This window comes from Ascaphus truei, chromosome 22, assembly GCF_040206685.1.
Source record: "Ascaphus truei isolate aAscTru1 chromosome 22, aAscTru1.hap1, whole genome shotgun sequence".
NCBI lineage: Eukaryota > Metazoa > Chordata > Amphibia > Anura > Ascaphidae > Ascaphus > Ascaphus truei.
The window spans coordinates 15,205,113-15,232,242 of NC_134504.1; the positions used below are offsets into that span (position 1 = coordinate 15,205,113).

The 27,130-nt window shown below is 52.4% G+C and overlaps 1 protein-coding gene across 3 annotated transcripts in view; it reads right to left on the reverse strand.

The window, feature by feature from the left end:
• Positions 1-488: 488 nt before the first annotated feature.
• GPRC5C (G protein-coupled receptor class C group 5 member C) overlaps positions 489-27,130 on the reverse strand; it is a 29,245-nt gene continuing 2,603 nt past the window's right edge. The window contains exons 2-5 of one of the 3 annotated variants that reach the window (XM_075580070.1): positions 13,887-14,931; positions 13,690-13,784; positions 10,161-10,304; positions 489-1,486 (exon numbers count right to left, since the gene is read on the reverse strand). In XM_075580070.1, coding sequence (XP_075436185.1) covers positions 1,460-1,486; positions 10,161-10,304; positions 13,690-13,784; positions 13,887-14,928 — 1,308 coding nt within the window. In that variant the 5' untranslated portion in view covers positions 14,929-14,931 and the 3' untranslated portion in view covers positions 489-1,459. Of the gene's footprint in view, positions 1,487-4,264; positions 7,237-10,160; positions 10,305-13,689; positions 13,785-13,886; positions 14,932-27,130 lie in introns of those variants that run through there. The other 2 variants (XM_075580069.1, XM_075580071.1) reach the window with 2 other exon arrangements.

The window sequence follows — 27,130 nt, forward strand, 5'->3', positions numbered from 1 at the left end:
ACTTCCTGGTAACACATTTAATAAATAAAATAAAACATTTACAGAAAGGGTGGTGGATGCGTGCAATCACCTCCCAGCAGAAGTGGTCAGGGCTAATACGGATGGGAATTAAAACATGCTTGGGATACCATTAATGCGAAGTGCTAAATAGGAAAGAAATCTGCGAATCTAATAGGGTTGCAGGTGTTGCAGCGGGTAGGAGAACGGGCAGGCGGTGCGAGACAAGTTCTTCTTACTCGCGGTCACTTTATGGAGTTTGTGGTGGAGTATACGCCAGGTTTAGGTTTGCAAATCAGTGGCGATACTGGTGGCCATTCTCTATACCACGGGTGGCCGTCTCCAGTCTTCCAGGGCCACTAACAAATCAGGTTTTCGGGATATCCCTGCGTCAGCACAGGTGGTGCAGTCAAAGACTGAGTCACTGATTGAGCCACCTGTGCTGAAGCAGGGATATATCCCTGTCTCAAACATTGCAGGACACATCCGGCTTCATTTAAATAAAACAGAGCTTTTTATTTTCTTTGACCACAAATACATTACGCAGAAGCCGGACAAATAAAAATAAAATAAAAAAACAGCAACTGGAGTGTCTGAAATTCACAAGTGTTTCCGGACGTCTTCTGCAAGACACCAGCGCCCGTGCCATCCTGCCGGGAGACGCGGAGATCGTTCTGCATTCACACACGCGCACGCACGCACGCAGGCGCACACACACACACCTCTTCTCCACCCCTCGGGTGTAAAAATAAAAATTTGTTTAATATATACAGAATAGGTTAAGTAAATACAATACACACAAAGAGGAGGCATGGGAATGCACCAGGGAGGCGGCTGGTGTTCTATGTGAAATAAATGGAGCTCTATAATGATATTTGGTTTGTGTGAAAGGCACTCAAGGCTCATAGCGTTGAGGGTGCAGCTGTTCAACGCCTTTGTTGCCAGGGGGTCAAACAGGGGGTTATATTTTGCTACCCACTTAAAGATTGCTGTGCAAATATAGCATGACCTCTAACCCCTAAATAGTACCCCATAAAGCCCCCTCCAAACATTATTAAAGAGGTTGCTACTGTGTTGAAAAACTAACGTGTTGCTTGTAACGGTGGGTAACAGAGCAGTAAGGCTGCACCATACCCTTTGGTGCGTTGGAAGAGTTTGTAGAGATACTCAGTATCGTTATATATTTTCTCCTCTGACATGAAATGCTGGTTTAGGGTCAGCTTGTTAAAGGATTGTCAACTTTCAACAGCGGTCGAGACGTCCTTACAATAAAACCTCCACCAAAAACAATGGTCAAGAAATCCCAGTGTACATCCTACAAAACACGCTTCCCTATGGAGTGTCCTAAAAAGCCAAACACAAGGCCAGTAATTGGGCGCGGAGACCCCGGGACCTGTCCAGGTACAAAGGTAGGAGGCGAAGGTTCAGCCTGGATCACCTTAGTGGTGGCAGCGGTGGGATCTCACCATCTGTTGTATGGGGACTGGGTCTAGAACAAAAAGGGGAAACATAATTATTGTAAGGTTACATTGAGTTCCTACTGGTATTGTGTCACCCATTTTGATAAGGTGGAGAAGCAGAGATGTCTCTGAGCTTTGTGACCTTGAGGGACGTAGTCAATGAGTCACAGGTTTCATCTGTCACTGTCATCTGCAATGAGTGGGACTGTCTTTATGCACTATGGGTCCCTTAAAGCTGCAGTTCATGCAATATCCTGCATGTGTGTTTTTTTTAATAAATCAGTTCTGTAGTAAGAAAAAATACTTTTAGCATTTTCTGTTTTAAACAAAACAACTTTAAAAGACCAATTTTCTTGTATTCTATTTTAACAAGCATGCTTGTTCCTATAGCAACGATTTACATTCCCCATATTTAAAGATGTCGCCAAACTTTGCCGATAAATAGACGGAGAACGAATTGACCGGCAGCTATGCAGTTTTTTAGGTAAGTAGAGATTGCCCAGATAAAACTATTGAAGTTAAAAAAAAAACTAAAAAAACAAAAAACGGGAGCCTGAACTGCAGCTTTAAGTTATGGCAACTGTCATAGTACAGTGGGTGTGAGAGAGTCAAGGATCTATAGTTCCATTTGGCTACGTCCATGTGTCACCCAGCAGTGGGAGTGAGAGAGTCAGCGTGTCACCCAGCAGTGGGAGTGAGAGAGTCAGCGTGTCACCCAGCAGTGGGAGTGTGAGAGTCAGCATGTCACCCAGCAATGGGAGTGAGAGAGTCAGCGTGTCACCCAGCAGTGGGAGTGAGAGAGTCAGCGTGTCACCCAGCAGTGGGAGTGAGAGAGTCAGTGTGTCACCCAGCAGTGGGAGTGAGAGAGTCAGCGTGTCACCCAGCAGTGGGAGTGAGAGAGTCAGCGTGTCACCCAGCAGTGGGAGTGAGAGAGTCAGCGTGTCACCCAGCAGTGGGAGTGAGAGAGTCAGCGTGTCACCCAGCAGTGGGAGTGAGAGAGTCAGCGTGTCACCCAGCAGTGGGAGTGAGAGAGTCAGCGTGTCACCCAGCAGTGGGAGTGAGAGAGTCAGTGTGTCACCCAGCAGTGGGAGTGAGAGAGTCAGCGTGTCACCCAGCAGTGGGAGTGAGAGAGTCAGCGTGTCACCCAGCAGTGGGAGTGAGAGAGTCAGCGTGTCACCCAGCAGTGGGAGTGAGAGAGTCAGCGTGTCACCCAGCAGTGGGAGTGAGAGAGTTAGTGTCACCCAGTAGTGGGAGTGAGAGAGTCAGTGTCACCCAGCAGTGGGAGTGAGAGAGTCAGTGTCACCCAGCAGTGGGAGTGAGAGAGTCAGTGTCACCCAGCAGTGGGAGTGAGAGAGTCAGTGTCACCCAGCAGTGGGAGTGAGTCAGCGTGTCACCCAGCAGTGGGAGTGAGAGAGTCAGTGTCACCCAGCAGTGGGAGTGAGAGAGTCAGTGTCACCCAGCAGTGGGAGTGAGTCAGTGTCACCCAGCAGTGGGAGTGAGAGAGTCCGTGTCACCCAGCAGTGGGAGGAATCAGGAGGGAGGAGAGGGAGGCAGGACGGGGGAGAGGGAGGGAGGCAGGAGGGAGGAGAGGGAGGCAGGAGGGAGGAGAGGGAGAGAGAACCAGGAGGGAGAGGGAGGCAGGAAAGAATCAGGGGGGAGGAGAGAGAGAGAGAATCGGGAGAGGGAGAGAGAATCGGGAGAGGGAGAGAGAATCGGGAGAGGGAGAGAGAACCGGGAGGGAGGAAGAGAGAACCGGGAGGGAGGGAGAGAGAACCGGGAGGGAGGGAGAGAGAACCGGGAGGGAGGGAGAGAGAACCGGGAGGGAGGGAGAACCGGGAGGGAGAGAACCAGGAGAGGGAGGCAGGAGAGGGCGTATCAGGACAGGGAGGGAGGAGAGAAAGGGAACACAAGGAGGGAGAGTTAGGAGAGGGAGGCAGGAGAAAGGAGGGAGGAAGAAGAGGGTAACGAGAGAGAACACCAGGAAAGGGGGGGAGGGGCGGGGGAGGATAGAGAGAACACCAGGAAAGGGGGGGGGGGAGAAGGAGAGAGAGAGAACAGGAAAGAAGAATATCAGGAGAAAGAGAATGAAAGGAGCTTACAATCAATTATTGGACACACACAGACGCATATACATATTTATTTATTTATTTATAAAATGTGTTACCAGGAAGTAATACATTGAGAGTTACCTCTCGTTTTCAAGTATGTCCTGGGCACAGAGTAAAACAAAATAATACATAGTTACAAATACAGTTACATAAATGAACAAGGTATACATTATATACAAGACATTGCATGCACAGTTAAAGAAAATATATATTATGGGCGAATGAAATAGTTACAGACCAGATTAAAATGTGAGACAGCCTTAGATTTGAAAGAACTTAAACTGGTGGTGGATGTGAGAGTCTCTGGTAGGTTGTTCCAGTTTTGGGGTGCACGGAAGGAGAAGGAGGAACGTCCGGATACTTTGTTGAGCCTTGGGACCATGAATAGTCTTTTGGAGTCTGATCTCAGGTGATAAGTGCTGCAAGTGGTAGGTGTGAGGAGCTTGTTCAGGTAGCTGGGTAGCTTGCCCATGAAGAATTTAAAGGCAAGACAGGAAAGGTGAACTTTGCGCCTAGACTCTAGTGTTGACCAATCTAGTTCTTTGAGCATTTCTCAGTGGTGTGTGTTGTAGTTGCACTGGAGAACAAAACGACAAATTGAATTGTAGAGGGTGTCAAGTTTGCTAAGGTGGGTTTGAGGAGCCGAGCCATATACTATGTCTCCATAGTCAATAATTGGCATTAGCATCTGCTGTGCGATACGCTTTCTGACCAGGAGACTTAGGGAGGATTTGTTCCTGTAAAGTACCCCTAGTTTGGCATAGGTCTTGGTTGTCAGGGTATCAATGTGCATCCCGAATGTTAAGTGGGAGTCAAACCATAAGCCCAGGTATTTAAAACTAGTGACAGGTGTTAGGGTGGTGTTAGCGTTGGTTCTAATCAGGAGCTCAGTCACTGGAAGCTTTACAAATTTAGTCTTGGTCCCAAATACCATTGTTACAGTCTTGTCAGTGTTTAAAAACAGTTCATGAGTGAACTGTTACATTGTCTCTGGGATGCATGCGGTGTACAGCACCGGCGCACTACCCCTTACCATCCCCAGACAAACGGATTATGTGAGAGGTTTAACGGGACCCTGAAGCAGATGCTTCGGACCTTTATAGAGGCGGAGGGGAAAGACTGGGAGATTCACCTGCAGCACTTGCTGTTTGCATACCGAGAGGTACCGCAAGAATCTACAGGCTTCTCCCCCTTCGAGCTACTATATGGCCGCAGGGTACGTGGACCTCTGGACCTATTCCGTGAGGGATGGGAAGGGGAGACTACTGCTACTGATGCTTCAGTGATCCAGTATGTAGTAGATCTCCGAGACCGGTTAGAGATGCTCATGGGGGTGGCCACCTCAGGGCTGCTCAGACCAAGCAAAAGCAATGGTATGACCAGCAGGCCCGTAGCAGAGAATTCATCCCAGGACAGCAGGTGCTTGTTCTCAAACCCACTCGGGAGAACAAGCTGATGGCTGCCTGGTCGGGACGGTACCCGGTCATCCGAAAGGTGAATGAGTGCAACTATGTTGTACAGGTAGCGCCTGAGAGGCACAAGACATATCACATTAACATGTTGAAGGAATACAGAGCACCGAGTATGGGAGCAGTGCTGGCCATTTGTAGCCCCCTGCTGGAAGATCCGGTGAGCAACGCTCTGCCTGATCTCCTAGGGGAGGCTAGGCAGGGACACACTGTGGAACAGGTGGAGATAGGGGCACAGTTGAGTGCTAGGCAGAAGGGAGAAGCCAGGGACATGCTAGCTCAGTTTAGCACCCTCTTCACTGACATGCCAGGGACCATACATCTCACAAAACACCCAGTGCACACAGGGGACCTGCAGCCTCTGCATAAGCACGCTTATAGGGTGTCAGCAGAGGTCAAGACAAGTATGGAGAGAGAGATAGAGGAGATGCTGACCCTAGGGGTAATTACTCCGTCCCAGAGCCCTTGGGCAAGTCCGGTAGTCCAAGTTCCTAAGAAGGACAAAACCACCCGGTTTTGTGTGGACTACCGGTTGCTCAACGCTGGGACGGTGTCAGATGCTTACCCCATGCCCCGCATGGATGAGTTACTGGATGAACTCGCGGGGGCAAAGTATCTGACCACCATGGATTTGAGCAAAGGCTATTGGAAAATCCCCCTGACCCTGGAGGCTAGGGAGAAGTCAGCATTCATCACTCCAAGTGGCCTCTATGAGTTTTTGGTGATGCCATTTGGGATGAAGAATGCCCCGGCTACCTTCCAACGCCTGGTCAATAGGTTACTGGAAGGGATGCAGAGCTATGCCAGGGCTTACTTAGATGACATTGCTGTCTTTAGTAATTCCTGGGACTCCCATTTAGGACATGTAGCTGCGGTGCTGGATAGGATCAGGGAGGCTGGGCTTACCTTGAAACCCACTAAGTGTATGGTAGGGATGGCAGAGGTCCTGTACTTAGTGCACAGGGTGGGTGGAGGGCACCTCAAACCAGAGCCAGCCAAGGTAGAAGCCATAGTTCAGTGGCCTGTTCCAAAAACCAAGAAACAGGTCATGGCATTTTTGGGCACCGCAGGGTACTATAGGAAATTTGTCCCACAGTACAGCGCCGTGGCCAAACCCCTGACTGATCTGACTAAGAAGCAACTGCCTGTGCTTATTACCTGGTCTCCTGCCTGTGAAACTGCTTTCCAGGCCCTGAAAACTGCGCTTGCTGGAGCCCCCATACTGGCTGCCCCAGACTATACCAAGCGTTTTCTTATTCAGACTGATGCCTCAGACTTTGGTATTGGAGCTGTACTGAGCCAGGTGGGGGACGACGGCAGAGAGCACCCTGTGGTGTATCTCAGTCGCAAACTACTCCCCAGGGAGGTGGCATATGCCACCATTGAGAAGGAGTGCCTGGCCATTGTGTCGGCACTCAAAAAGCTCCAGCCCTATGTATATGGGAGGGCTTTCACGGTCATTACAGACCATAACCCCCTGAGTTGGCTACAGAGGGTGTCAGGGGAAAATGCCAAATTGCTGAGATGGAGTTTAGCTTTGCAAGAATTTGAATTTACCATTCAGCACAAAAAGGGCAGTGAAAACAGCAATGCTGATGGACTTTCACGCCAGGACTATCCCTCCGAGACTGAATTCATTAATGGTGCCAGCAGTGCCCCACTCCCCGTTAGGGCCAGTGGGCCACAGGTCACCCATTAAGAAGGGGAGGTGTAGAGGGAGAAAGGGGGGTGGCCCGGTATTAAAGGGGTTGCACCCCATTTGGCCATCCCCTGATCTCACCAGGGAGACAAGGGGTTAACTGGGCTGTGGTCCAGCGATGTGATTTAACCCTTGTTATGACATGTAAATGGATATTCCCCTGTTCCCATGTTTTATTGTAATGTCTGGTTATATCGGTGTCTGCATCACACATACACTGGGATCCATCCGGGAGTACAAGAGTTAATAGTTCTTTAATGATTATAGCCCTTTGTGTAATTTTCCCGCCTTTTCAGGCACCATTTTGCAGGGTCCCATAGGCCACCATTAGAGCTCCATGCGTTTCAATGGCGAATCCAGCAGGTGGCATCCGAGTGGAAGAGCGGCGGTTTCCCATTGTAAGTCAATGGGCCAATTGACTTCAATGGAGATTCCTCGACGGCGCTTTCCTGGAACGAGTTAGCTGCCGGCCAAACCGCCAAACCACAAAGCGCATACTTTTTCTAAAAGAGAGCTTTAATCACTGTTAGTCAAGTTCAACGTTAAGTGGCGTGGGAATCTACAGTTCTAGAGCACCTAGAAATAAAATTCTTTTTGCCCCTAGTTCCTAGGCCTCCCCCCACTCGACCACACCGGGTCCCCGAATCCTGGACCCCCGAGAAGGGTCGTACCGAGAGAGCGGGTCGCGCCATAGGTTTCAATGGGGATTTAGTGAAAAACCGTGATTTAATTTACAGCAGAGTTTATTGTATTAAAATAGGAAACGGTTTTAGGTATATTTGTGTAACTCCGGTTCCAGAGGTCCTAGCGGGTCGCAAATTGGACCACATGGTGTACCAGTTCCGGTATTGAGAACTGGGAATTGGGGCCCGCTGAACCTAACAGAACCGGACCTTTTAATATGTTTGTATTTAACTTGTAACACTGTATCCCAAGGCAGGGATAAAACCCAAAGGAAATTCCTTTGCATACCAGGGTAGCATATGGTCCGAGAGGCAACCCAATGTCTAGGACTTAAGTATTGTTCAAAGGATTTTGTCACCCTCACTGTTTACCTGAGGGCTGAGACGACTCAAACCAGAGTAGTCTGTAAGTGTCCCATTTAACACCTTACAACAAAGAGTATCCTGCCAGAAATCCCATTTGGTAGACTGGCTGGCATTCCTGATGTAAATGTGGGGCTACAGAAATGAGACACCAGGGTCCTAGTGCGCATGTCCTAACTAGCAGGGGGCATGGATTAAAATGTATTCCCACGTTAAAGATTGGCTACAGGTAATTGTGGCCCAATCACCTGTACTTAATGTTAAGGATAGGGTCACAAAAGATTTATAAACTGTGGTCAACCCTACATCCTTTGTCTTCTGATATCATCTTGATTGTACCTGATTGCGAGAGAATTGCTATGCAACATACTTCTCATCCCCCATCCCCAAAGTAAGTGTACTTCTTGCCTGTTACTGTACTATATCGTGTGTTCACCTATCCAAAAGAATAAATATACTTTATTATATCTAAGCCTCGTTCAGTTCAAACCCAGTTATTTGGTGTAAATTACAACTTGTCATAAACTATCGTCACAGTCACCCAGCAGTGGGAGTGTGAGAGTCAGCGTGTCACCCAGCAGTGGGAGTGAGAGAGTCAGTGTGTCACCCAGCAGTGGGAGTGAGAGAGTCAGTGTCACCCAGCAGTGGGAGTGTGAGAGTCAGCGTGTCACCCAGCAGTGGGAGTGAGAGAGTCAGTGTGTCACCCAGCAGTGGGAGTGAGAGAGTCAGTGTCACCCAGCAGTGGGAGTGAGAGAGTCAGTGTCACCCAGCAGTGGGAGTGAGTCAGCGTGTCACCCAGCAGTGGGAGTGTGAGAGTCAGCGTGTCACCCAGCAGTGAGAGTGTGAGAGTCAGCGTGTCACCCAGCAGTGGGATTGTGAGAGTCAGCGTGTCACCCATCAGTGGGAGTGAGAGAGTCAGCGTGTCACCCATCAGTGGGAGTGAGAGAGTCAGCGCGTCACCCAGCAGTGGGAGTGAGAGAGTCAGCGTGTCACCCAGCAGTGGGAGTGAGAGAGTTAGTGTGTCACCCAGCAGTGGGAGTGAGAGAGTCAGTGTCACCCAGCAGTGGGAGTGAGAGAGTCAGTGTGTCACCCAGCAGTGGGAGTGAGAGTCAGCGTGTCACCCAGCAGTGGGGGTGAGAGTCAGCGTGTCACCCAGCATTGGGAGTGAGAGAGTCAGCGTGTCACCCAGCAGTGGGAGTGAGAGAGTCAGCGTGTCACCCAGCAGTGGGAGTGAGAGAGTCAGTGTGTCACCCAGCAGTGGGAGTGAGAGTCAGTGTCACCCAGCAGTGGGAGTGAGAGAGTCAGCATGTCACCCAGCAGTGGGAGTGAGAGTCAGGGTGTCACCCAGCAGTGGGAGTGAGAGTCAGTGTCACCCAGCAGTGGGAGTGAGAGAGTCAGCGTGTCACCCAGCAGTGGGAGTGAGAGAGTCAGTGTCACCCAGCAGTGGGAGTGAGAGAGTCAGTGTGTCACCCAGCAGTGGGAGTGAGAGTCAGCGTGTCACCCAGCAGTGGGGGTGAGAGTCAGCGTGTCACCCAGCAGTGGGAGTGAGAGAGTCAGCGTGTCACCCAGCAGTGGGAGTGAGAGAGTCAGCGTGTCACCCAGCAGTGGGAGTGAGAGAGTCAGTGTCACCCAGCAGTGGGAGTGAGAGTCAGCGTGTCACCCAGCAATGGGAGTGAGAGAGTCAGCGTGTCACCCAGCAGTGGGAGTGAGAGAGTCAGTGTGTCACCCAGCAGTGGGAGTGAGAGAGTCAGTGTCACCCAGCAGTGGGGGTGAGAGTCAGCGTGTCACCCAGCAGTGGGAGTGAGAGAGTCAGCGTGTCACCCAGCAGTGGGAGTGTGAGAGTCAGTGTGTCACCCAGCAGTGGGAGTGTGAGAGTCAGCGTGTCACCCAGCAGTGGGAGTGTGAGAGTTAGTGTCACCCAGCAGTGGGAGTGAGAGAGTCAGCGTGTCACCCAGCAGTGGGAGTGAGAGAGTCAGTGTCACCCAGCAGTGGGGGTGAGAGAGTCAGCGTGTCACCCATCAGTGGGAGTGAGAGAGTCAGCGTGTCACCCAGCAGTGGGAGTGAGAGTCAGTGTCACCCAGCAGTGGGAGTGAGAGAGTCAGCGTGTCACCCAGCAGTGTTAGTGAGAGTCAGTGTCACCCAGCAGTGGGAGTGTGAGTGGGAGTGTGAGAGTCAGCGTGTCACCCAGCAGTAGGAGTGAGAGAGTCAATGTGTCACCCAGCAGTGGGAGTGAGAGAGTCAGCGTGTCACCCAGCAGTGGGAGTGAGAGTGAGTGCCACCCTGAGCTGGGAGGGACAGAGGTCCCTTGTGTGTGTGTCACGCTGCAGGGACAGACTGGATGACTGTGATAGTTGGCTGTCGCATGCTCACGGATGTCACACCTGTATATTTTTGCCCCCGGGGTTCGTGCTTTGATGGTTCTGGGCGGCGTACAGATCCTCTGCCCGTAACGTGGAGGTGCTGCTCGCTGCTGGGTGCGAATGAACCGTTGGCCGGGGAATTATCACATCGTACGGAAGATCTGGCTGTGACAAAGGGACAGTAACGTTAATTCCACAGGAGCTAGCAATGCATTCTCTGACATCTGTGTATTAGGAGGGGCTGAGAGGTATGTGTCTCTGTGTATTAGGAGGGGCTGAGAGGTATGTGTCTCTGTGTATTTGGAGAACGTGAGACGTATGTGTCCCTGATGTCTGTGTATTAGGATGTGGGGACGTATGTGTCCCCTATGCCTGCATGAGGATGGGGGAGGTATGTGTCTGTGGCAGGATGGCCTGTAGGCGAGGTCAGACAAGAATCCACACGTACAGTTTCAGGGTAAACCAAATGTTGAGCGGTTTTATTTCTCCACAACACAAATTAACATTTGGGCACACTGTCCCTTTAAGGCAAAACAAAACTCATAAAAAGAACACCTAATCCCCATAGGGAGATCTTGCTAAACATTCCAGGCCCTATCTATCGGGCTGGCTGGCTTTGTCTAGTTCCCAACCTCTAAACATATACCACAATAGTTATGGAACAATATTAAAGTCCTTACTGTAGCTTTGTTTGGGAATCTCAATCTCTAGAGAGAGTTTAGGAAATTCTTCTGGATACGAGCTTGCACAGGACAGCTCCCAGTGAGGGTCAGTGAGGGATAGTGAGCGACGGTGAGGGTGGGTGAGGGATGGTGAGGGTGGGTGAGGGACGGTAAGGGATAGTAAGGAATGGTGAGGGACGGTGAGAGCGGGTGGGTGAGGGTGGGTGAGGGTGGGTGAGGGTGGGTGTGGGTCGGTGAGGGTGGGTGAGGGACGGTAAGGGATAGTAAGGAATGGTGAGGGATAGTGAGGTTGGATGAGGGACGGTGAGAGACAGTGAGTGCAGGTGGGTGAGGGATAGTGAGGGATGGTGAGGGTGGGTGAAGGACGGTGAGAGATAGTGAGTGCGGGTGGGCGAGGGTCGGTGAGGGACGGTGAGAGACAGTGAGTGCGGGTCAGTGAGGGATGGTGAGGGTCGGTGAGGGACGGTGAGGGTCCATGAGGAACGGCTGCTCCGCTTCCTGCTGCCTTAGTGCCTTTAACAAACCTCTGCCAAATATTCCAACAACATTTTAACCCTTTCCACAGTGGGTAGGAAAAAAGACTTTGAAAAAGGATGTTGTCTACTGCATGCATCAAGAAACTGCAGAGCATTGCATAGCGTGTACGCCAATTCTGCAGAGCATTGCACAGCGCACAGGCAGCATACTGCAGAGCATTGCACCGTGCACAGGCTGCGATCCTGCAGAGCATTGCACAGTGGGCAGGCTGCGATCCTGCAGAGCATTGCACAGCGGCAGGCTGCGATCCTGCAGAGCATTGCACAGCATGTAGTCATCCTGCAGAGCATTGCACAGCATGCAGGTAGCGTCCTTCAGAGCATTGCACAGTGCGCAGGCTTCCTGCAGAGCATTGCACAGCGTGCAGACATTCTGAAGAGCATTGCACAGCACGCAGGCAGCATTCTGCAGAGCATTGCACAGTGCACAGACATCCTGCAGAGCATTGCACAGTGCGCAGACATTCTGCACAGCATTGCACAGCGCAGGCAGCGTCCTGCAGTGCATTGCACAGCTTGCAGACATCGTGCAGAGCATTGCACATGCGGCTGGCTGCAATCCTGCAGAGCACTGCACAGTGCACAGGCAGCATCCTGCAGAGCATTGCACAGCGTGCAGACATCCTGCAGAGCAATGCACAGGCGGCTGCCTGCAATCCTGCAGAGCATTGCACAGTGCGCAAGCAGCGTCCTGCAGAGCATTGCACAGCGAGCAGACATCCTGCAGAGCATTGCACAGGGGACTGGCTGCCAACCGGCAGAGCATTGCACAGCACGCAGATATCCTGCAGAGCATTGCACAGTGCGCAGGCAGCGTCCTGCAGAGCACTGCACAGTGTGCCTGTCCCTGCATTAAACTCCCAAGTAGAACACCTTTGTGGTGTTCCCAAGGAGAGATGCTCTGCTGACGTCCGTGCCGGGAGCTGCGCTTGTCTGATATCTCCTCTCCCTGCGCTGGCACGGACGGATTCCGAAACAGTCACCGGGTGCGTTCTCTCTGCAGATAAGACGGAGCCTCACAGGACAGAGGGGCCCCTCATGCACGGGGGTTTTAATAAAAACGGGCTTGCAAGTCAAAAAGCAGCGTCACTCTGTGTCATCTAGATCATCTAGAACAGAGGGAGCCAACTCCAGTCCTCAGGATATCCCTGCTTCAGCACAGATGGCTCAATCAGTGGCTCAGTCTGAGCTACTGTTTGAGCCACCTGTGCTGAAGCAGGGACGTATTGAGCCCCCTGTGCTGAAGCAGGGGCTGATTGAGCGACCTGTGCTGAAGCAGGGGCCTGATAGAGCCACCTGTGCTGAAGCGGTGATGATTGACAGGTCCTGTCACCGCTGCGCTGCTCAGTGAGGGGAGAGCAGGAGGCGTTCGAGGGTTGGGGGCGGGGTTAGTCAGCGAGGGTGGAGCTAGTCGGCGATGAGAGCTGTGTGTATCTGTGTGTTAGTGTGTCACAGATACACACATAGTGACACAGACGATGAGAGGGGAGGGGCAGCAGGGTAGCCAGAACACCCCCCTGCCCTCCCCACGCCTAACAAAACGCTGGCTCCTAAAAATTGTGTCTGGCTCCTACTCCTTGAGAAAGGGCAGTGCATGCCCGAAACGCGTGGGAGGCGGCTGCTCTATTTTTGTTTGTCCTGAGTGTTCATTTTTAATGTGATTAGAACAAACTTCAGTCTTATTTTTACCTGGCGAGTCCCTGGTTTTTGAGAGGCAGCGGCATCGGTCATTTCTATTTCTCTGGCTCCTAAGTGCTTTATATTTTCAGCCACCCCTTATATTAATATTGATGTCATCTATTCCATGCTGGTTTCTAAAGCCCGTGTGTGAGAGGGGAGAACAGAAGCAAGGATAACAACACGCCGAATATTCCCACAGGGAAGGCATTGTTAGGGTTAAATTGCAATAATTAACTAAAAGTACGGTGGATCTCACTATGATATACATACGGGGAGTAGTAGATACCGTGACTCATAGTCCATAGTGGTTGATACCAAATGTACGGAGAGAAGATAAGATCGGTGTACTTTTCACGCATAAAGAGAGCTGGGGTATTAACCTATTCAGTGCCATGGGGCCACTGGTTTTAAACATTAGATTGTCAGCTCTTTGTCTCAGTGATATTGTCCTGAATCGTCTTACTAGACATGATGCCCTGGTGACATATACACAAAGATAGCCCGGCTATAAGAGAGAAGGTGCCTCCTTGGGCCGCCCAGATAATGCACCATAGTGTTCTTGGCACTTTGCGAAGACAAAACCCCATTCCTGAATACACAGTGCAGCCAGAGACCAAAGTCACGTAGGAAGAGGGGTAAAAGGACACTCACCGAAGTCTTGTTCATCAAGGCCATCTCCGTGGGCTGGTAGACGCTGCTCCGCATCTGACCGTTGTATCCACTGTACGGAGAGACTGGCTTCTTGGCTGCCAATGGAAAAAGAGCCGTATAAATAGGCACCCAATAATGTTGACTGACCCCCCATATTTATAAACAAATGGAATGGTTTGCCCAGTGCGAGCACCTACCAGAGTTAGGCTCATCCATGGAGAACGCCTTGTTCTCCACATACATGCTCTTGGAGGTCTGCTCCTTCAGGATTGTTTCGTAGCCCACCCCCCTGCTTGGGTACAGGTCCTCTTCTAATGTCTGCTCAAAACCCGGCTTGGTCAACTGGGAGATCTCTGGGATGATGTAGAAGAAGATGAAAACCCAAGCGTTGGAGACAAGAACAATGGCCAGTGTGGGGTCATCCCAAAGCTGCGGTCTCCCGACCTGGATGTTCCCGTAGACGTACATTACGATCCAGACCATCCAAATGGCAATGGACAGGAAGAGGGTTAGCAGGATAAAGACTGCGTGCTTCTTCCAGTGCCCATAATCACCGAACAGTGCCGGCCAGGCAGTTACGAAGCCAGCAAGGATGAGGAACATGACGTAGATCAGTGCCATCACAAAGTCTTTATTGGCGATTGAGCAGGGGTGGCCTTGAGTGGTGCCCGTCCGGACTATGGTGATGATAAGCCACTCCGTGTTGATAATGGCCTCCACCAGAGAGAGACCAACAGCTATCCCAAAGATCCACCAGCCCCTGGGCCCTCTGTTCTTTCTGACCAAGTAGTTGAGGTTAATCCCGTGCACCCACAGGCAAGAGAAGCAGATGGCGAAGAACAGCCCAAAGAGGAACCTCCGGGACGTGCAAGTGGCGAAGTCCTTCATGACCACCATGTCAAAGACGAGGCAGAAGAGGCCGGTGGTGCCCAGGAGGAAAAAGACCTGAGTTCCCACCATGCTCTTCTTTCTTTTGTCCTCGATGAACGGGGTGCTGGCCACCAGGACAATGGTGAGGATGAACGAGGACACGATGCCAGCGCTGGCGAGGGCTTGGAGCACAATGCCCCAGACAGCCGTGAGGTCGCAGAGGTTGAAATACAGGGGGTTCACACCTTGTCCACATCCGACTGGGAGCGCTGTGGTCTGGGCATCAGCCCAGTGGGAGAAGCTGGACAGGAGCCATAGGGAGGTCAGTAAGGCCAAGGATGGAACAGGCCACGCTGTGAGATGAGCCATGAGCTGGACCACAATGAAACAAGAACAGGTGGCATCAGAACATGCTTATTATTATAACATCACATATACTGTATACAGACATCACACCCGCGGTGCCCTCTAATCTCAGTATGGATTTAACTATTTACAGCAGGGGCGGCCAACTGCAGTCCTTAAGGGCCACCAACAGGTCAGGTTTTCCGGATATCCCTGTTTCAGCACAGGTGGCTCAATCAGGGGCTCAGTCATTGGCCAACTCCAGTGCTCAAGGACCACTAACAGGTCATGTTTTTAGGATATCCCTGCTTCGACTGAGCCACTGATTGAGCCACCTGTGCTGAAGCAGGGATATCCTGAACACCTGACCTGTTGGTAGCTCTTGAGGATTGGAGTTGGGCACCCCTGATTTACAGGACCCTCTTAATCGTCTATAGACACAATTAATGCTGACGGGCTTTCGATAAGCGTGTTCACCAGCCGGCAGTCCAAGTGAGAGCTTCATAGCAAAGTCTACATCAGTCTCTGCTCCCATTGGTTAACGCTAATACTCTATGCACAGTACTCAACGTAGAATATATATGGGAGAAGTATTAGTTCAGTGGTAGCATCATTCTGTGCCTCAATCAGAACACATTAGACGGTAAGCTCTTGAGGGCAGTGATTATGCCTGGAAAAACAAGTTATTTGTACATTGCAGCCATATATAGGGAGAGAATAATATCTATACCTTGTGGTGACATACTTTTTACACACACACACACACACACACACACACACACACACACACACACACACACACACACACACACACACACACACACACACACACACACACACACACACACACACACACACACACACACACACACACACACACACACACACACACACACACACACACACACACTTTATCAGGAGGAATTTATTACCAGTTCTGCTGCAGAAATAACTGTGTTGCAACCACAATGCCCAGGGCAGGACAGCAGCTGCGGTCAGTGGATTTAATATTACAGCCATTATTGCTGGGCATGCCTGTGACTATTAACCCTTTCCCCTGCCAGACACTGACCAGCGAGCGAACGGAAAAGAAACGAGCGCAAATCACAGCGTCCGTGAGAAACACGCGCAGTGCACGGTTGTGATAACAATGTCAAAATGACAACCGCACAGGACAGTGCAGTGCAGAATAAAAAGACTTTTCGGGTGTGTTTGGGGTACGAGCGGGAAGAAATAACAGCGCGTAAATATCCCCGGGTAAAATGAAAAGAGGGGAATATAGGTATATCAAATGGAAATATTACTGTATGCTCATCCGCATGTCTTAGGCAGGTCTGCACTCCCGCCTTTCCCCATTATCACCCAGCACACAGCACTTCCACTGCCGCAAGGGATTCTGGGAAATGACATGCAAATGAGCACACAGTGTCACCTTTTGTTTCAAAACCATATAACATGGTTCCCTATAGGCTTAAGCTTGCTGCATGGTCACAGCCTTGAGCACAGCCTGGGTTAAGATGCATAGCAATAGCGCTGTAATGTGTGATACAACATTGGATGTGAATACAAAACTGGGGATTATCCCACTCACTTTGTATCCAAATGAATCTGGCAACTCCAGCCCCCGCCCGCTCCTCCCCAACAGGTCAGGTTTTCAGGATATCCCTGCGTCAGCACAAGTGGCTCACTCAGACCCTGCTTCAGCACAGGTGGCTCAATCAGTCCATGCTTCAGCACGGGGGCTCAATCAGTCCCCGCTTTAGCACAGGTGGCTCAATCAGTCCCCGCTTCAGCACAGGTGGCTCAATCAGCCCCTGCTTCAGCACAGGGGGCTCAATCAGAGGCTGTCGTCGACTGTGCTGAAGCTGGGATATCTTAAAACTGGAGGGAGAGCTTGAGGGCTGGTGTTCAGCCCCCCCTGCCTCAACCCACTGCAAGTCAACGGAAAAGACCCCCAGACAGATTTTTCATGCACAGCTCCCTGAAGCAACACACAGCAGGCCCCTCTGGCAGTGAAGAGGTTAATTATAGGAAGGTGGTGAAGGGGGTGTTGGGGAGGAGAAAGGTGGGGGGGAGTTCAGGTGAGACTCCTGAGACAATCTCTGATTCCACGGTAACCAAAGCAAAGTAAATACCAACGTTAAAATGTCAGATCAGTCATTAACAGAGCAGGCCCATTAAAAAGGTTTCGCCTAGCAACGTGGACGGGAGGGAACAAGGTGACACGGCGCTGCCACGTGACGGCTTCTGCAGCCAGGTTGGGTTCTCTAATTAGGCTTTAAATGCAGGACCTGAAACCCTTGGCCAGTCTACAAGCTGCGCTCCGCTAGTTACAGGCTCACCCCTAACGGAGCAAAGAATTCTGCAGGGATTCCAGGCTGATCCGAACAAAGAGACAAAGGGCCTCATGCAGAGAGCAGCGCTATTTACAATTGGAGAGGGGAATAAAAAGTAGCTTTAATGGAGAGTTTTATTCTCCATATGCAGAAAGGGCATAAAACTGCATTTAGAATCCTGTCTGCATATGGAGAGTTTCAACCGGCGATATGAGCGCTGTTGAAACTTGTGGGGAAAAAAATCGCGGTTTTTTTTTTTCTCCCCCACCGGCCGCCGAGCGCCAGCTTCTTGCCAAATTTTTTTGGAGAAGCAAAATGTTGAAAATCGCGCCATTTTTTTGGGCGCGAACAGCCGCTACATGGCGATCGCGCCTCTCTGAATACGGCAGTTTTCAACACTGGAGAGATTTAGGTTCTCGCCAGCCGCGCGGCGAGATTTGCAAATAATAAAAAAAAAAAATGGCGCTTTTTTTTAAAACTCGCCAGTACCTGCCTTTCTACAGGCATTTGTCTCCAAAAAATGCCGCTATTCCCCTTACCGCTGCTCTCTGCATAGGCCCCAAATATCAGCAATGACACAAACAGCCGCGGTTTGTACTGGTCCAGACAGGGGAAGAATTACTGTGGAGCAGCGATTCTGAACTTTGGGTTCGGGAGGTGTCTCCAAGGGTTTTCACCCCCCCCCCAAAAAAAGATCAGGGGGGGGATCCCTGTGCTTGAGAAGACTTTAATCCCATTCACTAGACTGGCGCTGAGCTATTCCCCAGCGCCGGGCAGAGCATATAAAGCAGGCGTCCCAATCCCTTCTCTGTGACCTCTGCAGACTCCTCTTCCTGCTCACTCAAACATTCCCCCATTTATAACCGGGGGGGGGGGGGGGAGTGGGGGGGGACGACGACGTCTCCGTAGGGAATTCTCTCAATGGGTTTCTGTGTGTCGAGCGACGCGTGGCTTCTTGTGCGCGGCAGTGCGGGAGTTAATGTACCGGGGAAACAAAATGAAGATACAGTCGTTGATGACAACGAAGGGCGGGGGGGCCGCGGGGGTCCTTTCTTCCATGTATAACACAGGAGGGAGAGAGGGTAATAACACAGGAGGGAGAGAGGGTAATAACACAGGAGGGAGAGAGGGTAATAACACAGGAGGGAGAGAGGGTAATAACACAGGAGGGAGAGAGGGTAATAACACAGGAGGGAGAGAGGGTAATAACACAGGAGGGAGGGAGGGTAATAACACAGGAGGGAGAGAGGGTAATAACACAGGAGGGAGGGAGGGTAATAACACAGGAGGGAGAGAGGGTAATAACACAGGAGGGAGAGAGGGTAATAACACAGGAGGGAGAGAGGGTAATAACACAGGAGGGAGAGAGGGTAATAACACAGGAGGGAGAGAGGGTAATAACACAGGAGGGAGAGAGGGTAATAACACAGGAGGGAGAGAGGGTAATAACACAGGAGGGAGAGAGGGTACGACACCTTTAGTGGATCAGTTGGTATGGTACAGGCTGTCCCGCCTCTCAGGGTGGGGGTAGGACCGGGTGCAGGACCCTGAGAGGTGGGAAAGCTTGTAAGGTAACATAATAACTGCTTGTTGGTGCAATAAAAGGCATCATGCCCCATATCCCCTCCCTCCTGTGTTATACATGGAAGTTTATGACGCTCTCTGCTCCAGTCTGTAATTGGGAGTTCCCAATGCTACCTCCGTAGACTAGAGCAGGGGAGCGCAGACTTTTTGTGCTGCGCCCCCCTGCCTCTCTGCCCCCGGCTCTCGCGCCCCCCCTGCCTACCTTTATCCGCGTCAGATGACGCTGCGTGGGCGTGTGACGTCAGGTCACATGGTGACGCGGCGTTGCCATGGCGACGCAACACAGACTGCTGAATCCCGGTAAGTAAACAGTTGCAGGGGCCTCACGCGATCCCCCGGCATTTAATTTAAATGCCTGGGGGAAGAGCCCGGGGCCTCTGCAACTGCCCGCGCCCCCCCAGCACAATCTCCCGCACCCCCTGGGGGTCGCGCCCCCCACTTTGCGCACCGCTGGACTAGAGAAAGGGTGTGCAAACTGGGGGCGCTAGATTTTCTAGGGGGCTGGGGGGGGTGAGCGGTTGCAGAGGCCCCGCGCTCTTCTCCAAGGCATTTAAATTAAATGCTGGGGGAATTGTGTGAGGCCCCTGCAATGTCTCCTACGTCACTTACTTTGTCTACGGTGACGCCATGGCAACGCGGCGTCAAATGATGCTGCGGGGTCATGTGATGTCACGTGACCCAGTTACCTGTCAAAGGGGGGGGGGGGGGTGGTGGCGAGAGCGCTGGGGCTGGCAGACAGGGGGCGTAGCGCACAAGCTTTGCGCAGCCATGGACTAGACAAATATCTCTGTGATAATGGAACCAGCATCGGACTTTCTGATGGATGCGGCCTGTGCAAGGACAGCTCCACCTGTGCTGAAGCTGGGACTGACTGAGCCACCTGTGCTGAAGCTGGGATATCCTGAAAACCTGATCTCTTGGGGGGGGGGGGGGGGGCTTGGGGACTGGAGTTGAGCCCCCTGTTGTAAATGTCACAGGAAGCACACTTCAGGACAGGAGACATACAGGGGGTGTGAAACCGGTTGGGGTTTGCAGAGGTTGCAAAGGGGTGAAAACCGCAGGGGGAGAACCCAGTGGATTATCCTAAACCAATTAGGTAAGGATTTAATTGTAGGCTGAATGGGAATTGTTCAAAGGGGAGGTGAGAGAAGGCAGGTGACCAGGCGGTGTCGGGGTCATTAACCTTTTGAACACTGGGTATTGTATCGGGTACACAAAGAGATTGGGATCTGCATACAAAGGGTATATTTATCACAGTCTCTCAGCTGCAAAACGGGGGCAAAAAGGAGATCCAGATTTATTAAGAGTAAAATGTAAAAAGATTTTTCCCCCGTTGATAATTCAACTTTTGGACCCGGGAGATTTTGTCAGCAGAACGATTTCAAACGTTTGTTGCAATGCAATTTTTTTTAGCATGTTCCTGTATAGCGCTGCTAGTTATACGCAGCGCTTTTACAGAGACCTTTTGCAGGCGCAGGTCCCTGCCTGTTGAGCTTACAATCTATTTTTGGTGCCTGAGGCACAGGGAGATAAAGTGACTTGCCCAAGGTCACAAGGAGCCGACACCGGAAATTGAACCAGGTTCCCCTTCTCCAAACTCTCAGTGCCAGTCAGTGTCTTTACTCACTGAGCTGCTCCTCCTGCTTCACACTCAGTGCCAGTCAGTGTCTTTACTCACTGAGCCGCTCCTCCTGCTTCACACTCAGTGCCAGTCAGAGTCTTTACTCACTGAGCTGCTCCTCCTGCTTCACACTCAGTGCCAGTCAGTATCTTTACTCACTGAGCTGCTCCTCCTGCTTCACACTCAGTGCCAGTCAGTGTCTTTACTCACTGAGCCGCTCCATCTCCCAATTATTAAAAGTATTTCTGTGACATACCCCAACATCATTCAGCGGGTATAATATTCATATCCCCGCCGTGTCCCCCCCACGTGTAGCGTCCTGATGGAAATATCGTCACCTGCATTCTGAATATGAGTATGTGAGATGTTTTGAATTTGGAGAGACAACCTCAGGGTCCCTTACCCTCTAGTGTCCCCCCGCACCCTCCCTGTGTGTCCCCCCGCACCCTCCCTGTCTCCCCCCCCCTCACCCTCCCTGTCTCCCCCCCCCCTCACCCTCCCTGTCTCCCCCCCCCTCACCCTCCCTGTCTCCCCCCCCCTCACCCTCCCTGTCTCCCCCCCCCTCACCCTCCCTGTCTCCCCCCCCTCACCCTCCCTGTCTCCCCCCCCTCACCCTCCCTGTCTCCCCCCTCACCCTCCCTGTCTCCCCCCTCACCCTCCCTGTCTCCCCCACTCACCCTCCCTGTCTCCCCCCTCACCCTCCCTGTCTCCCCCCCTCACCCTCCCTGTCTCCCCCCCTCACCCTCCCTGTCTCCCCCCCTCACCCTCCCTGTCTCCCCCCCTCACCCTCCCTGTCTCCCCCCCTCACCCTCCCTGTCTCCCCCCCTCACCCTCCCTGTCTCCCCCCGTACCCTCCCTGTCTCCCCCCGTACCCTCCCTGTCTCCCCCCGTACCCTCCCTGTCTCCCCACCGCACCCTCCCTGTCTCCCCCCGCACCCTCCCTGTCTCCCCCCGTACCCTCCCTGTCTCCCCCCGTACCCTCCCTGTCTCCCCCCGTACCCTCCCTGTCTCCCCCCGCACCCTCCCACAGCACCTTCTGCCCCGCAGCACCTATAATATCTTATTATAATAACTATCTCCATCCCCCCTCCCACCTTCTGCCCCGCAGCACCCACTGCTATGTAAGTACAGTTCCGCCTGGCTGCATACGCACGCACAGCTGTGACACGGCACCTGAGACCTGCCCCGCGGCACCGATCCCACAGAGCAGTAATGAGCACGACACTTTGTGCGCTGTTTGCCAATAGCCAGTCTGTGTTTAGCAAATACTGCTCCTTAATGCTACTGAATGTTCTGCGCATCTACAGCAGCGCGCGCGCGTCAGAATGTTCTACACATCTACAGCAGCGCGCGCGCGTCAGAATGTTCTGCAGATCTACAGCAGCGCGCGCGTCAGAATGTTCTGCACATCTACAGCAGCGCGCGCGTCAGAATGTTCTGCACATCTACAGCAGCGCGCGCGTCAGAATGTTCTGCACATCTACAGCAGCGCGCGCGTCAGAATGTTCTGCACATCTACAGCAGCGCGCATCAGAATGTTCTGCACATCTACAGCAGCGCGCGCGTCAGAATGTTCTGCACATCTACAGCAGCGCGCGCGTCAGAATGTTCTGCACATCTACAGCAGCGCGCGCGTCAGAATGTTCTGCATATCTACAGCAGCGCGCGCATCAGAATGTTCTGCACATCTACAGCAGCGCGCGCGTCAGAATGTTCTGCACATCTACAGCAGCGCGCACGTCAGAATGTTCTGCACATCTAAAGCAGCGCGCGCGTCAGAATGTTCTGCACATCTACAGCAGCGCGCGCGTCAGAATGTTCTGCACATCTACAGCAGCGCGCGCATCAGAATGTTCTGCATATCTACAGCAGCGCGCGCATCAGAATGTTCTGCACATCTACAGCAGCGCGCGCGTCAGAAGGTTCTGCACATCTACAGCAGCGCGCGCGTCAGAATGTTGTGCACATCTACAGCAGCGCGCACGTCAGAATGTTCTGCACATCTACAGCAGCGCGCGCGTCAGAATGTTCTGCACATCTACAGCAGCGCGCGCATCAGAATGTTCTGCATATCTACAGCAGCGCGCGCATCAGAATGTTCTGCACATCTACAGCAGCGCGCGCGTCAGAAGGTTCTGCACATCTACAGCAGCGCGCGCATCAGAATGTTCTGCACATCTACAGCAGCGCGTGCGTCAGAATGTTCTGCACATCTACAGCAGCGCGCACGTCAGAATGTTCTGCACATCTAAAGCAGCGCGCGCGCGTCAGAATGTTCTGCACATCTAGAGCAGCGTGCGCGTCAGAATGTTCTGCACATCTACAGCAGCGCACGCGTCAGAATGTTCTGCACATCTACAGCAGCGCGCGCATCAGAATGTTCTGCACATCTACAGCAGCGCGCGCGTCAGAATGTTCTGCACATCTACAGCAGCGCGCGCGTCAGAATGTTCTGCACATCTACAGCAGCGCGCGCGTCAGAATGTTCTGCATATCTACAGCAGCGCGCGCATCAGAATGTTCTGCACATCTACAGCAGCGCGTGCGTCAGAATGTTCTGCACATCTACAGCAGCGCGCACGTCAGAATGTTCTGCACATCTACAGCAGCGCGCGCGTCAGAATGTTCTGCACATCTACAGCAGCGCGCGCGTCAGAATGTTCTGCACATCTACAGCAGCGCGCACGTCAGAATGTTCTGCACATCTACAGCAGCGCGCGCGTCAGAATGTTCTGCACATCTACAGCAGCGCGCGGCAGAAGGTTCATCCTCGCAATGTGCCCCTTACACGGGGTCAAACCCGCCCCTAACCTCACCCGCATCCAGCAGGCACACCCCCTCCTAATACACAGGGGCACCTCTCACAGGGGTACCTCTCACCCCCTCCTAATACACAGGGGCAGGTACCTCTCACCCCCTCCTAATAAACAGGGACAGGTACCTCTCACCCCCTCCTAATACACAGGGACAGGTACCTCTCACCCACTCCTAATACACAGGGGCACCTCTCACAGGGGTACCTCTCACCCCCTCCTAATACACAGGGACAGGTACCTCTCACCGCCTCCTAATACACAGGGACAGGTACCTCTCACCCCCTCCTAATACACAGGGGCAGGTACCTCTCACCCCCTCCTAATACACAGGGACAGGTACCTCTCACCCCTCCTAATACACAGGGACACGTACCTCTCACCCCCCTCCTAATACATAGAGACAGGTACCTCTCACCCCCTCCCAATACACAGGGAAAGGTACCTCTCACCCCCTCCCAATACACAGGGAAAGGTACCTCTCACCCCCTCCTAATACACAGGGACAAGTACCTCTCACCCCTCCTAATACACAGGGACACGTACCTCTCACCCCCCTCCTAATACACAGGGACAGGTACCTCTCACCCCCTCCCAATACACAGGGAAAGGTACCTCTCACCCCCTCCCAATACACAGGAAAAGGTACCTCTCACCCCCTCCCAATACACAGGGAAAGGTACCTCTCACCCCCTCCTAATACACAGGGGCAGGTACCTCTCACCCCCTCCTAATACGCAGGGACAGGTACCTCTCACCCCCTCCTAATACGCAGGGACAGGTACCTCTCATCCCCTCCTAATACACAGGGACAGGTACCTCTCACCCCCTCCTAATACACAGGGACACGTACCTCCCACATCCTCCTAATACACAGGGACAGGTACCTCCCACCCCCTCCTAATACACAGGGACAGGTACCTCCCACACCTCCTAATACACAGGGACAGGTACCTCTCACCCCCTCCTAATACACAGGGACACATACCTCCCACCCCCTCCTAAAACACAGGGACACGTCCCCCTCACCCCATCCTAATACACAGACATCAGAGACACATACTTCTCACCCCCTCTTAATACACAGGGACACGTACCCCTCACTCCCTCCTAATACACAGAAACCAGAGACACCTACCTCTCACCTCCTCCTAATTCACAGACATCAGGGAGACATACATCTCACCCCCCCCACCCCAATACATATACATCCGGGACACCTACCTCTCACCCCCTCCTAATACAAAGGCATCAGGGACACGCACCTCTCACCCCCTCCTAATACACAAACATCGGGGACATGTAACTCTCACCCCCTCCTAATACACAGGCATCAGGGACACATACCTCTCACCCCCTCCTAATACACAGACATCAGGGACACGTACCTCTCACCCCCTCCTAATACACAAACATCGGGGACACGTACCTCTCACCCCCTCCTAATACACAGGCATCAGGGACACATGCCTCTCCCCCTCCTAATACACAGATATCAGGGACACGTACCTCTCACCCCCTCCTAATACACAGGCATCAGGGACACGTACCTCTCACCCCCTCCAAATACAGACAAAAGGGACACATACCTCTCACCCCTTCCTAATACACAGGAATCAGGGACACGTACCTCTCACCCCCTCCTAATACACAGGCATTGGGGACACATACCTCTCACCTCTCCCTAATACACAGACATCAGGGGCACATACCTCTCCCCCATCCTAATACACAGGCATCAGGGACACATACCTCTCACCCCTCCCTAATACACAGGCACTAGGGACACATACTGTACCTCCCATGGGAAAGCACAAACAAAATGTATCAACATTGTTATTCAGAGTATATATTTGTATCTGGACTGATACAACAATGTCTCTCTCTGGTTTCTCAGTGCCCCCCGCGGGCGCTCTCTCAGTCTCTCCCACTCGCCTGCACACACAGTACCGCTGCTTTTTATTTACAAACTCAGGATACCGCAACGGTATCCGTAGGGAATTCTCTCAATGGGTTTCTGTGTGTCGAGCGACGCGTGGCTTCTTGTGCGCGGCAGTGCGGGAGTTAATGTACCGGGGAAACAAAATGAAGATACAGTCGTTGATGACAACGAAGGGCGGGGGGGCCGCGGGGGTCCTTTCTTCCATGTATAACACAGGAGGGAGAGAGGGTAATAACACAGGAGGGAGAGAGGGTAATAACACAGGAGGGAGAGAGGGTAATAACACAGGAGGGAGAGAGGGTAATAACACAGGAGGGAGAGAGGGTAATAACACAGGAGGGAGAGAGGGTAATAACACAGGAGGGAGAGAGGGTAATAACACAGGAGGGAGAGAGGGTAATAACACAGGAGGGAGAGAGGGTAATAACACAGGAGGGAGAGAGGGTACGACACCTTTAGTGGATCAGTTGGTATGTTACCGGCTGTCCAGCCTCTCAGGGTGGGGGTAGGACCGGGTGCAGGACCCTGAGAGGTGGTAAAGCCTGTAAGGTAACATAATAACTGCTTGTTGGTGCAATAAAAGGATCATGCCCCGTATCCCCTCCTGTGTTATACATGGAAGTTTATGACGCTCTGTGCTCCAGTCTGTAATTGGGAGTTCCCAATGCTACCTCCGTAGACTAGAGCAGGGGAGCGCAGACTTTTGTGCTGCGCCCCCCTGCCTCTCTGCCCCCGGCTCTCGCGCCCCCCCTGCCTACCTTTATCCGCGTCAGATGACGCTGCGTGGGCGTGTGACGTCAGGTCACATGGTGATGCGGCGTTGCCATGGCGACGCAACACAGACTGCTGAATCCCGGTAAGTAAACAGTTGCAGGGGCCTCACGCGATCCCCCGGCAACGCGGCGTCAAATGATGCTGCGGGGTCATGTGATGTCACGTGACCCGTGGCGTCATTGGACGCCTGTTACCTGTCAAAGGGGTGGGGGGGGTGGGGGGTGGCGAGAGCGCTGGGGCTGGCAGACAGGGTGCGTAGCACAAGCTTTGCGCACCCATGGACTAGACAAGTATCTCTGTGATAATGGAACCAGCATCGGACTTTCTGATGGATGCGGCCTGTGCAAGGACAGCTCCACCTGTGCTGAAGCTGGGACTGACTGAGCCACCTGTGCTGAAGCAGGGACTGACTGAGCCACCTGTGCTGAAGCTGGGATATCCTGAAAACCTGATCTCTTGGGGGGGGGGGGGGGGGGGGGGGGGGGGGGGGGGGCTTGGGGACTGGAGTTGAGCCCCCTGTTGTAAATGTCACAGGAAGCACACTTCAGGACAGGAGACATACAGGGGGTGTGAAACCGGTTGGGGTTTGCAGGCCCCCTCTGGTTGCAAAGGGGTGAAAACCGCAGGGGGAGAACCCAGTGGATTATCCTAAACCAATTAGGTAAGGATTTAATTGTAGGCTGAATGGGAATTGTTCAAAGGGGAGGTGAGAGAAGGCAGGCGACCGGGCGGTGTCGGGGTCATTAACCTTTTGAACACTGGGTATTGTATCGGGTACACAAAGAGATTGGGATCTGCATACAAAGGGTATATTTATCACAGTCTCTCAGCTGCAAAACGGGGGCAAAAAGGAGATCCAGATTTATTAAGAGTAAAATGTAAAAAGATTTTTCCCCCGTTGATAATTCAACTTTTGGAGCCGGGAGATTTTGTCAGCAGAACGATTTCAAACGTTTGTTGCAATGCAATTTTTTTTAGCATGTTCTTGTATAGCGCTGCTAGTTTTACGCAGCGCTTTACAGAGACATTTTGCTGGCACAAGTCCCTGCCCAGTGGAGCTTACAATCTATTTTTGGTGCCTGAGGCACAGGGAGATAAAGTGACTTTCCCAAGGTCACAAGGAGCCGACACCGGAAATTGAACCAGGCTCCCCTGC